The sequence below is a fragment of the Telopea speciosissima genome, chromosome 2, assembly GCF_018873765.1.
Source record: "Telopea speciosissima isolate NSW1024214 ecotype Mountain lineage chromosome 2, Tspe_v1, whole genome shotgun sequence".
NCBI lineage: Eukaryota > Viridiplantae > Streptophyta > Magnoliopsida > Proteales > Proteaceae > Telopea > Telopea speciosissima.
Window position 1 is genome coordinate 67,032,246 of NC_057917.1, and position 12,463 is coordinate 67,044,708.

Consider the following 12,463-nt stretch of genomic DNA (forward strand, 5'->3'; position numbering starts at 1 on the left):
TTTGATTTTATAATACTAATATATTATAATATTATACTTTAAGAGAAAAAGGATCACATCTATAAGGACTGAGTACTCGAATCAAAACGAACCAAATACTAAAACTAAATAAGAACCAAACTAAACCAAGTAGGATTCGGTTTGAGTACAAATTTTCAGAACCGATTTAGTTCTCAATTTGGTTTCAATTCACACTAACACTCTCTTAGACCAAACCAAATACCCGGAACTGAACCGATTTACACCCTTAAATTGATTGGTGCTTGGGCACTAGTTCTATTTTGGACATTATAGTCAATTCATTTGCTTATAATGTGAGCTGTGGCCAAATCTCACTATGCCCTTGACTTGGACAATTAACTTCCAACTGTTCATGAAAGCCCTCCTTTCTCCCTTTCTTGTGAAACCCCCAGTAAAGCACTACAGTACACGGAGTTATTGTGGTTTATAAAAGGACTATCATCCTATCTTTTGATTTATAAAGCATCCTATGTTGCACTTCCATGTAGGGATGTAAATGAATAGTCAAAATTCGTTTTTTGTATCCGTGTCCGTATCTGTTTAGCACTATCCAAATCCTTTCGAAAGCTAAGCGGATGCAGATACGGATAGGCTATAGCTATCCGAAAAGCTATATTTACATGTAAGCGGATAAAATATTCGATCCGTATCTGTGTCCTTATTCATTTAGCACTATCTGAATCCATCCAAAAGCTAATTGGATGCAGATGCGAATATAGCACTATCCAAGCCGAATCCGATCCGTTTACATCCCTACTTCCATGCACAACATCTTCTCCGGCCGATGTTGGAAATCCTTTGTGGAGTAAAAATATCTCAAGAAAGGGAGAAGAATGGCATATTCCCATTGGTTGTTAAAAACATGGGAGGTGGATTTACCTCTAAAAAAATCAAAATGAAAGCTTTCTTCAAGGAATTTTCAGGGGAGATTGAGTGATATGACAAATCTGACCGTTGGATATCCAGAGTGGTATCGATTTGTCATGTGCCAATTTTCAAAACCTAAAAAGCATACTCAGAACTCACTGCACAAGGCTTCTACCACTGCGGGGTTTGGGAAGGGTCATAATGTACATAGCCTTAACCCCTGCTTTGCAGAGATCAATTTTCAAAACCTAGAATTAGTTAAAGGAAAAATACTAGCAGTACAATAGTTGTTTTACAACCAATCAAAATCCATTGGATGGTCAATTGTCCAACTTTTTTATGGTCTTTAGATATCTACATGGTGAGTTTCGCGTTAGGTTTTCTTTCTCGGTAGAAACCTTTCAAAACCCTAACGCAACCTGTCGCCGCCGCCTTTGTTTGTTTTCTCCGCCCTTGTGGCGTGCTCTCTCTCCGTCTATGTGACGTGCTACCTTCAGCCATGACTCTTGGAGGTTCATCGAACGCCGATGCCGACGCTGATGCCGACGACGACGATGATGACTCGCGTGTGCAACTCCGCCCCTCCTGTGCCCTTCTCCCTCACCCTCACCGGCGTCACCGCTCTCACCGCCATCCCCTCCTTGTCCCTTACCACCCTGCTCACCGGCGTCACCGCCTCCCCCTTCCTCACCGGCTTCACCGCCACCCCCTCCCTCTTCGGCATCATCTCCCTCACCCTCACCGGCGTCGCCACCCTCACCACCACCCCCTGCCCCTCCCCCTCACCTATTCCATCTTCCCTTTTCCCCATCCCTTCTCCCCTCACCATATCTCTCCCCTTTTCCCGATCCATGTCCCCTCCCCCTTCCACCCTTTCCCGGCCATGTTATCTGTCCTTTTTTATTTTCTTTTTCTTTTTTAGTTTCTAGTTTTGTAGGTTACGTCGGTTCTGGCGCTGGTGTCGCCGTGGAAATGGCCGGCTCCATTACCCCTCTCGCCATTCAGATCTTGTGGCCCTGTCATCGTTCACCAAAGCTCCTCTCGGCGCGGCAGCGTGCCGGCTCGCGTGGGTATGATGGCGCAGATCTTCTTAGCACTTATGGGGTCCTTTCTTTTGGCACGAGAGTGCATGCGCTTATCAGTTGCTGTGTTGATAGCACTTTATCTAGGGCAATGGGTTTCACCCATCCCCCTCTTCGGAGGACTCAGTCTATGGCATGCGAGACCGGGTCACTTTCCGCTTCGTCGGTTTGGGTTCTGTATACCCAAACCTTCTGTTGGTCATGTTATCTATCTTTTTTCAGTATCGTTTTATGTATCCTGTTTTTCTGTTGGCGTTGGGCGCGCGTGAATGAATAGCCCGGTTATCTACCAAAAAAAAATTTTCAAAACCTAATTCAATCAAATACCTTCTCATGTATTAACATGTATCACCATATTTTTCCATGCATAACTACTGATTTCGGGAATTACTATGCACCCTCTTAGGATATGTTTGAAAGCTAAGAAAAGAAAAACATAAAAAGACAAAAATTATAACAACACAATGATTGACTTAAGAATTTTCTGTGTCCATCTCTCTCCTCAAATTAAATTTTTTTTTTTTTTCTTTTCTTGGTTTCCAAACGTAGCCTCATTGTTTTAAAATTTTGAAAACTTGTATTTAACCACTTGGAAATTTTTAATTGATTGAAAATTTTCATGTGAGGAAGAGAGTCTCAAGGTGTAGGTGTCTACAAAATTAGATCCCATCTAAATTGTCACATGGCAAAATAGTTTGGAGTTTGTTTGGAGATTTCTTTCTAAGTTGCCAACTTAGAGAACTCTCTCAAAATTAAAATAAGAATTAAAAAACTGCCATCCAGTCTAAATACCCTTAATGGTAATAAACTAATAATCAGCCAACATTTAACCAAAAAAAAAAAAAAGGGTTAGGCTCTTTCTGGCTCTCTGTCTGTCTCCCTTTCATCTCGGTTGAGAGAAGTGGCGAACTACAAGCCATTCCAAACAAACAAACAAACAAACTGCCATTTTCATCGGTTCAGAAAGGGGGGAAATTGCAAAATAGGGGAGAGAATGGGTCAATCCCTCTCCCTCTCCCCCATAAAAATCTCAGAAAAACGGTTTCTTCCCAAGAATAGCCATTAACATCCTCTGTTGAATCATTATATAAACACCCATTCTCCTCATCATTCACCGCAGCACTCATCGAGTTTGATAATTCAAAACCAAGAAGACACCACAGCCAAAGAAACCCCTTCCCCCCCAAAAACAATAATAAAATCAACGATGGCAAAGTCTTCTCAAGCTCTCCTCATCGCTGCCCTTTTCTTCTTTGGCCTCCTTGGGTTGGCTCATTGTCATGACTTCGTTGTTGAGGGAAGGGTGTACTGCGACACCTGCCGTGCCTTGTTCGAGACCAGAGTAAGCAAACCCATGGCTGATGCACCCGTGAGACTCACATGCCGAAACCGTGTGAACGGCACTATCTCAGAGACCGTGGAAGCTGTTTGCGACGATTTGGGCACATACAAGATCACCGTGGACGGTGAGCACGAGGATGATATCTGTGAGATGTCAGTCGTGAAGACCAGTATCACTGACTGTGATGAACATGTTCCTGGAAAAGATCGTGCTCGTGTTGTTCTCACTCACAACAATGGAGTTGTCTCCCGCACACGCTACGCTAGCCCATTGGGATTCTTGGCAAAGAAAACTCTTGATGTCTGCCCTGAGGTTCTCAAGGAGCTCGGTCTCCTCACCACCGTCGACCTCAGTACCTTATAAGAATCTCCTTACACTTTCTTTTGAATAAAACAAATCTCCCATCTCCCATTATCCATCTCTGAGACTCTGTCTCTGCTTTGTAATTCTTAGGGTTATGAGATTTCAACTCCTCCCATCCCATTCTGTAATTTTCTTATTACTCAATATATATAAATAAGGGAGATTCTTGTTCTCTTTTTTTTTTTTCTTTTTTCATTTTTTTGGGTATGGTGACAAATGCATAATTGTGATGTTACAAATCGAATCCTTGAATATCTAAGAAATCGTCTAGATTAATCACATATCAAATTTCAAATCCTAACCTAATTCAGGTTTTTTTTTTTTTAAATGGAATGTTACCTACTTTGATGCTTGAGGCTTCATGGATAATCATATATTCTTATGATCATGATTGAGTTGTGGGTTCTTCTGTCCAGTTTAATTGAAGATTTTAAATGATCCTCTTTCTAATATATATTGAGAATTTTGTAACTGAAATGGGTGATTTCAGACTTCTATCATTCAAGAACAGAGTAACCCTGTTTAATGCTTCTATAGATTGCACAATTAATAGCTGTTAGTATTGCTGGTGATATGGTTCTTGCAGTGGCTTATGGTCATGAACTTTCATGCTATGAGCTTCTCTGTCTCTCTACACCTTGTCTTCAAATGATAGTTAACTGAGGTTCTGTCTTTAATATTAACCAGTTTACTGTACTGACTACTAAGCTTCTCCTGACCCGCGCCCGCCGGGTATTGAAAATGGTTGAGAAGGATGAGGAGGAGTATCAGGGCATTAATGTAGAGGTATCTGTAATGTATTGAAGGTTTTATATTGATTTCATAGTTGTTGTTCTAGAGGTTTCAGCTTTTCCCAATGGGGGTATGGAATATCAGTGCATTAATATAATTTTACTTGAAGAAGGTAAGTCCATGGCCAAGGCTGCCTTGGATCCCTCTCTAGTAGAAGCTTCTGTTGTGAAGTGTGGTAGCTTAGCTTGAATGAATGAAATGAGGTTGGTTAGGTAAAGGAGCGTATCTCTAAATGGACAATTGGTCTGGCAAACTGTTTTGTTTTCCACTCTATTGGTGGGATGACCTGATAAGTGAGATTATATTATCATATTGTTTATGAGATTATAGAACCATACAGTAGTTCTAACATGAATTTTTTGGTTTTCATCTGGGGTTTTTTGATATTAGTGAAATAAAATTTTAAGGGAATGCATCCCATTCCTCCGTTGTAGTCTAGTTGGTTAGGATACTCGGCTCTCACCCGAGAGACCCGGGTTCAAGTCCCGGCAACGGAAATATATTTTTTGCCTCTTTTGGGAATTGTTTTTAGACTGATCATGTAAGAGAGATATCAGGTTGTGGAAGAGGAGATGAAAAGAATGTAGAATACAATTAAATTCTGAAAGAGGGGAAAACTTGTAATGTCTTTTTAGAAATTCCTTATATTACCTACTAAATAGATTTTGCCTATGAGATGTTCGAAGAAATGCAGAGCTTTTTAAAATCAAGAATATATTTTAGCAAAACATGCATCCAAACAATATCCTCATTCTCATCTAAGAATGAATTCCACATTCTCATTAAAAAAAAAAAAAATTTCTACATTCGAAAAATGGAAATATGTATTTTCAGGATAAAAATGCATACCAAACATAGTCTTAAATGACCTAAGCCTTGACATGTACATCAGCAGACCAAAATCAACCAAGTTGCAATATGACAAATATATTTGCCTGTTGGGAAATTGTTTCCTCCATTGTTACTTGGTTTTGTTCTTAGAATGATTTAAAGGTGCATTGAAAATATGATAATCTTTTTTTTTTAATATATTTTTGTTTACTCTTGATTAAAACAAATAAAAAAAAAGTGTTGATAGAGAAAAATAGATGAATAAGAAAAAAAAATGAATAAATACAGCTTAGTCTTAAAAAGCCAAATTGGATACCATGAGATATTCCCATAACTTCTATGGTCAAAATTTCCCAACCGTGTATGGAGAGTCTGGAGACGACACATCCCTAAAAATATATTTGGATTTCAGAAATGCTTTTTTGGTGCAAAGGGTTTCAGAAATATTAAATGCATTTTCTAGAGTCATGTTTTATTTATTTATTATTATTTTTATAGGTGCCCAAGGAGGATTGAACTGAAGACCTCTTAATTGTGAGATGTTGGTCTTTACCAACAGAACTATCCCTTGAGTTCAATATTATTATTATTTTTTTTATTTTTTATGCAAATTGAACTCAAAACTAACTACTACAAAAAGAGAAACCTACTCATTGTATCGACATGGCAGACGGTTTAGTTTATCATGGAAAATTTTAATTGTGGTAAAATGGCTTGTAATAGAATCTAATAATATTACGCTGATTTTAACTATAAAAAATATTAATCTGTTTCATAATTTTAGATAAATTCTTAGTAGAATAACCAAAAAAACCACTAACTAATAGTTCAAAAAACACTTTGTTTCTATTTTAGTATTTTACACTAGGGGAAAAATCCCACACTATCCATGTGTGGATTCTTTCCTATGCCCTCTCTGGCCTCTCATAAAAAGTGAGGACCCTACCCATGAATTATTATTATTTTTTCTATATATTTTAAAAATGTTGGATCCACATGAATTGATATTTTATTAAATCACTAATTGATGGTAACATGCAGATTCCTCCCCACATTGGCGGTATAGGAAACTCTTTCCCTTTGCACTAAATGAATGAAGCTCAAATTTTACAAGATACAAAAATACCAATGTATATGCATCGTTTTTTTTTTTTTTTAATTTTTAATTTTATTTATCTTGATGCTTATGTTGGTTCAACAAGGTTATGGAGAGTTTAGTTTTATGCCTATAAGTTGGGCCAGACTAGCAGGTGGTTGAGATCAGTGGATCTAAAAAAGAAAATACTAAGTGGGCTAAGGCTCTGGTGAGACATGACAACCAACCATAGGGGCCTCGTGACCAGTAGTATTATTTGCCCTTATTATTATTAGGGAAATAGAACGCCACCTGGTCGTGCAGTATACGCTATATCTATGCCCTGATATAGGGGTGCACGAAATGACGCCACACCCCCTGAACCTTGAAAATGATCAAGGGTCTGGTGGTCTCAAGGTTCAGGGGGTGTGGTGGTCATTTCGTGTGCCTCCATGTCAAGATGTAGGGATGATGTGTCTGATGCGAGACCGAGTAGTGTTTTAACTCCTTTATAATTATTATTATTTATTTATTTATTTATTTATAATTATTATTACTTTTTGTGCTTAGCTGTGGTTGTGGTTCCAACTGCCCAGCCCCAACTGCAATATAAAGACCCACAGACACAGAAAATAGTGAATATATATATATTTAGACTACAGATCACAAGTAAGACTCATAAACCACAACTACGTTTGGTTGCTTCAATCATGTTCTTCTCAACTTGAGACATGACAACCAACTACACGCCATTCTACCATTTCTTATTCCTGTGATTCTGTCCATTTCAACATCTTTCCTTTACTGCTTTTGTTAAGACCCAATTTTAGAGACTAATTTGGAAACTTTCACATAGCCACTGGGTAATTGAATTGTTTCTTTAGAGGTAAAAGTGTAAAACTACTCCATGTGGTTGCAAGCTATAAAGAGAAATGAAAGGAAGTAAAACTACCTTCTTAGAAAACGAAAACATTTGTAATCAAGATTATGTAAATGTGTAACTAACGTAAAATTTTATATAAATTTTTTCTTCAAAAAAGATTGTTTATTTTCTCATTTAAGTCTAAACCTGTAAATGAAATATAAAATTAAATTAAATTACTTCCACTTCTTTCATCAAAGAAGTGTCTGAATGACATCTCTCTAGGTGCATTGAGAACTTGACATCTTCGTTCTTTTAATTACTCTTGTTTTATTTTCAAAAGATTTTTAAGATAGAAGTATAAAAAGGGTTTTCAAAAATAAGTTGAAAGTGACGTATCATTATATAATTATCAAAAGGTACCATTATCATGCACATTTGTTAATAACATAATGATTGAAAGTGTGTGTTTGAATTGAAACTAGAAAAAATAAATAAATAAATAAAATCCGAAAAATCAGTACGCCTTCCCTCCCCCCCCCCCCCCCACCCTCTTCTTTGGATTTGGCTCTCCTCCAGTCGTGGTGGGAGCTGAAGGATTCAGCCCAGCCAAAACAGGGGGGCTGCCTGTGAAATGACCCAAACGCCCCTCTTTTGGCTGGGCTGGGTCCTTCTGCTGCCACGGCTGGAGGAGAGCCAAATTGCTCTTCTTTTGTATGTGGATCAAGGCACCTCAGTAATGAAAATTTTAAAACAATTTTAAAGTAACCCCAAGGGGTCAGCTCAGTTGACAAAAGAACAACTCCTCAAATAAAAGGTCATGAGTTAAAACCACCTTGGGGCCTATCCCCATCCCCTATCCTCCCGGATCTTTATCTCCTCAATTTCCTCAATTCCATCTAATAGGATGACAGAAATGACCACTCTACTCTCTGCTACACTACCTGGGGTGGAATCCATCTTCCTCTATTAGAGAGAAATGAGAAAATTGACGAACAGGCAAATTGAGGTGATATTTTTCCCTATCCTCCCCCCTTGCCCCTCCCCCTATTAAAGCTCCCCAATTCCCAACTCCCCCCTCTCCCCAAAAAATAAAAAAAAAACTCTAAAGTAAAATAAAGAGAACCTTCACTTGCCCTAAAGTGGTTGCCTTGATTCTAAATCCAACCAAACTCCTGCGCAGTTGACTTTGGAGGACGGATTCCAGAACATTTTTTCATGGCTTCATAACGTGAGAGGCAACCATATATTCGATGACCATTAAAGCCTAAGCTGACGTTGACCAACCAATACATATACACTGAGTTAATTGGTTCACAGTTAAACCTGGTTGGACCTGATGGCTCACCTGGTCTAATCTAATTATCTCAAATGAACTTTACAAAGATTCATAATTCATAACCCTTCCCCACAGACCCACATCCCAAAAAAAAAATAATAATAAAAAGAAGGAAAAATAAAACAATAAAAAGATTATAAGAATCTGGTCCAGTATAGGCCCAACCGGCCAAACTGGTCTAAATACAATCTCAATTATTCATACTCCATGTTATATTTTACTTCTTACAGTGGGAAAGGAATCCAAAGTCAGCTGCTTGAGAGTAACGCAATTCATCAGGCCATATATATACACCGGTCCACCACCTTCCTTCCCCAGTTGAGTTCCTCCGTCGGTGTAAAAGGCTTATTAAAGGGCACGACCATGCATGGAACTACGAACTTCTCATGGCTCTTGTATTGCCATGGAAAGCACCTTTTGGGACTATGGAATTTGGAATGAATGGTTTTCAATTCCCCTGCTTTTTCCCTTTCTTCTTTCCCTTCTTCCATCATTAATCTTCCTAGCGAACTTGGTAAAGTATAATTCATGACCTTGTTGCTATGCGGATCCTCTGTGGTGTGCAATTTCCCTAGACCGGCCTCTTTCACAATGTTCATATATATACATGTGAAAAAGATTATATTGGACACGGTCCTTGACTGGCAAAAGAACATATTTGTATTGAGAGTGTGTGCAGAGGCATCAACATGCATGGATGAGTTTTTCGATTTCATGGAGGTGAAGTGATAATTCCGTGTGGTTTTGTGTCTAGACGGAGGGGCCACAGGCATACTTCTTTTTTCCCTAATAATAATAATAATAAAAAGAAGAAGAATTAATGTTGTTGATTTCAAATTATGATTTTAATTAAAAGTTTGTAAAATAACTGATATTTACAAGAGTACCTTTCTATTTAGTATCTTTGGTGTTTGGAATTCTAATCGGGACATGTTTCACCTTCCTTTTGTGCACCCCAGAGTTATATATGTTCAAGGAAAAAGCTTGACAGACCGTTAATGTGCAATTTCTTTCTTACATTCATTTTCTTTTATCATTTTCTCTCACGTGCTTGGAAAAAGTGGGCCCCATATAAATGATACATTTTTCAGGACACTTATTTGAGTGACATGCAAATACCTCCCCACACTTCTACCAAAAAAAAAAAAAAAATACCTCCCCACACTAGCTGCATGGAGGAGCCCTCCCCCATATCTTCAGATCTACAATGTGTGAATAGGGCCTTTGTTTACGGATAATTTCACATACATTACCCCTTACCTTAATATTTCATTAATTGAGGTATGTTATAGGATGATGCATAAATTTTGACCGTTGGATTAACAAGTCTATATTTGGATTAGTCAAATGTTCTCTCCCATGTTGATGTGCATTCTTTTATTATTTTTTTTTTTAAAACCATCCATGAATGCCAATGCACCCTTTTGTAGCCCCTAAATTTTCAAAGCTTCATTTGCCACTATAGTATCCATTTGGATTTTGGGTTCACGTAAGCGAGGGATATTATGGTCTAACCTTCCTCAAAATTTGTTTCTTACCGAATCTGTCACATAGCTAATATTGTAACTTTACAACTGCATTAGGCTTGAATACAATAAAGCCCATCCTACCAAGAGGTCTTGGGTTTCAACCTCCTGGTTCTCCAATTTAATCCGTGATGAATACAGAATTTTTTTTTGAAAAAAATTATTATAACAATGATGCAAAATTATTATTTGGCCTAAATTTTTTTTTTTTTGGGCAAAGGAAAAGAGTATATTAAATTATAAGAGGGATTTACAACCTAAAATATATATGACCAACTGCGTCCTTATTCAGGGGGTCAGTCAAAAGGTTAGGAAGGCTAGAGACACACATGTATAATTCCTGGTTCGTGCGAGCGAAACCAGCCAATAAGTCTGCACAAAAGTTAGACTGCCGAATATGGAAACGGAACACAATCTGGTTAAAGGAGTCACGTATGTCCCAGATGGTATATACGAGGTCCATGACATGCCAAGTGGGAGAGACGATGCCATTGATAATGTTAATGGCCAAAAGAGAGTTCGATTGGCATTGAATTTGATCCAGCCCGAGACTGAAGGCTTTGTGAAGGCCAGCCTTGATGGCCGTTAGCTCCATACGAAGAACGCTGGTATCAGTGGTGCCTCCTGCAATGGTGAAGAAGGCTTGACCAAGGTGATCGCTACCAATTGCACCATAACCGATAGACGAGGATCTGACGGAACCGTCACAGTTGATAGCCGTCCAGGCCCAAGGTGGAGCAATCCATGAGAAGGGTTGCTCTCGGACAGCAGTGAAAGAGATGGGCAGACGCCATCTATCAAAAAATTGTTTGGAGGAGGGGGAGTCTAACACCGGTTGCCTGTGGTTGGCGAAGCGCAGCGAAGTGTCCCTGACAATGATGCCAACAATGGAGGAGGGGTGGGCAGTCTGGTTGTGAAATGCACGTTGGTTTCGTTCTGCCCATATACGATAAACCACGGCAGGGAAACAGAATTGCCAAATCTTTGCAATAGGGGAGGAGCCAGAGAAGTGGTTGGAGGCCCACGTGAGCTCTCCCTGCCAGGAACCAGTCGGAGCATGAGTAAAGCCACAGAGCCTGAGGACCTCAGACCATATGGTAGCCGAGTAAGAACAGGCGAAGAACAAGTGGTCCAAGGTCTCATCAGAAAAGTTGCAGAGGTAGCAGCGGCAATTGGTCGTGAGCCCCCAGGAAGCCAGCCTGATCCTAGTGGTAAGGGACTCTTTAGCCGCAAGCCAGCTGACAAAAGAGAATCTGGGATGGGCGAAAGTAGACCAAACAAGCTTGGACCAAGTGACCTTCGGGGACGGCGGTCTAAGGAAGGTCCAAGCCGACTTGACGGAGAAGCGGCCAGAAGGCTCTGGAGCCCAAATGGTGGTGTCCTCAGGCAGACGGAGCAGCTTACGAGTAGAACATATCTTTGGCCACCTCACCTGAAGGGCAGTGTCGATTGGCGGCTCAAAGATCAACGTGGGCCTGGATAGGACAGAGCTAATGCAGACAAAGGGATCGTGGCCAAGGGCAGGGGCGATGAGGATGTCCGGAGACTGGATGACCCCATTAGATAGGCAGGGGTCAAACCAAAGGAGAGTCTTGGTCTCGTCATGGATTAAGGTACGAGTGTGGATGATCATGGAAGACTGGGTCCTGAGGATGGCTTGCCAGGTGGAGGACCAGTGCGAGGGGACTGGAAGAGACCAAATGGAATGTTGTCGGAGCCAAGGTGCCGACATATAATCAACCCAGCAAGAAGCCTTAGCCAACGCAATGTTCCAAATATGTTTCATCAAGCACGCTTTGTTCCAATCAGCGAGCCGACGCAGACCAAGGCCTCCCCCCTCCCCAAGACAACAAAGCTTGATCTAGGCTACCTTATGGGAGCCATGAGCCGAGTGGCCTTGCCAGAGGAACCTAGCCATGATCTTCTCGAGCTAGATGATAACCCTAGAGGGGAGCCAAAAAAATGTTAGTCCAATAAGAGATAGTTCCCATGATGACCGATCGAATGAGCTGAAGCCAGCCGGTGAAGGATAGGGAAGTACCCTTCCAGGAGGCTAATCTGCCTTCGACCTTGGATGTAAGAGCCTGGAAGTCATTAGGGGTCACCTTCTGGGAGGATATAGGGGCGCCCAGGTATAAGATGGGGAAGGTTCCTATAAGAATTCCAAGGGCAGCAGAAAGTTTTGACGTACCTAGCAAATGGTCGTCCTTATTCTCAAACTCAACTCCCAATGACTAAGGAGTGTCCCTTTCCTTTGTCGAGCCTAGCATAATCGATGGCCTGAAAGTTACCGCGCTCTCTGCAGTCGACATGGCTGAGGAAATCACCCGGTGGGATGCAGCCTTGGTAGGCTATGTTCTGCG

At 40.3% G+C, this 12,463-nt stretch overlaps 1 protein-coding gene and 1 non-coding gene across 2 annotated transcripts; both read left to right on the plus strand.

The window, feature by feature from the left end:
• Positions 1-3,177: 3,177 nt before the first annotated feature.
• LOC122651018 (anther-specific protein LAT52-like) lies at positions 3,178-3,675 on the plus strand. Its single transcript, XM_043844361.1, has one exon. It carries the CDS (start codon positions 3,178-3,180, stop codon positions 3,673-3,675), a length of 498 nt encoding a protein of 165 aa, XP_043700296.1.
• Positions 3,676-4,891: 1,216 nt separating this feature from the next.
• On the plus strand, positions 4,892-4,964 carry TRNAE-CUC. Its single transcript has one exon. It is a non-coding gene; the product is annotated as a tRNA-Glu (tRNA).
• The last annotated feature ends 7,499 nt before the right edge of the window (positions 4,965-12,463 follow it).

What these genes read in the sequence shown, in the direction of transcription:
- LOC122651018 (XM_043844361.1), top strand. Translation starts at nt 3,178, where the DNA reads ATGGCAAAGTCTTCTCAAGCTCTCCTCATCGCTGCCCTTTTCTTCTTT.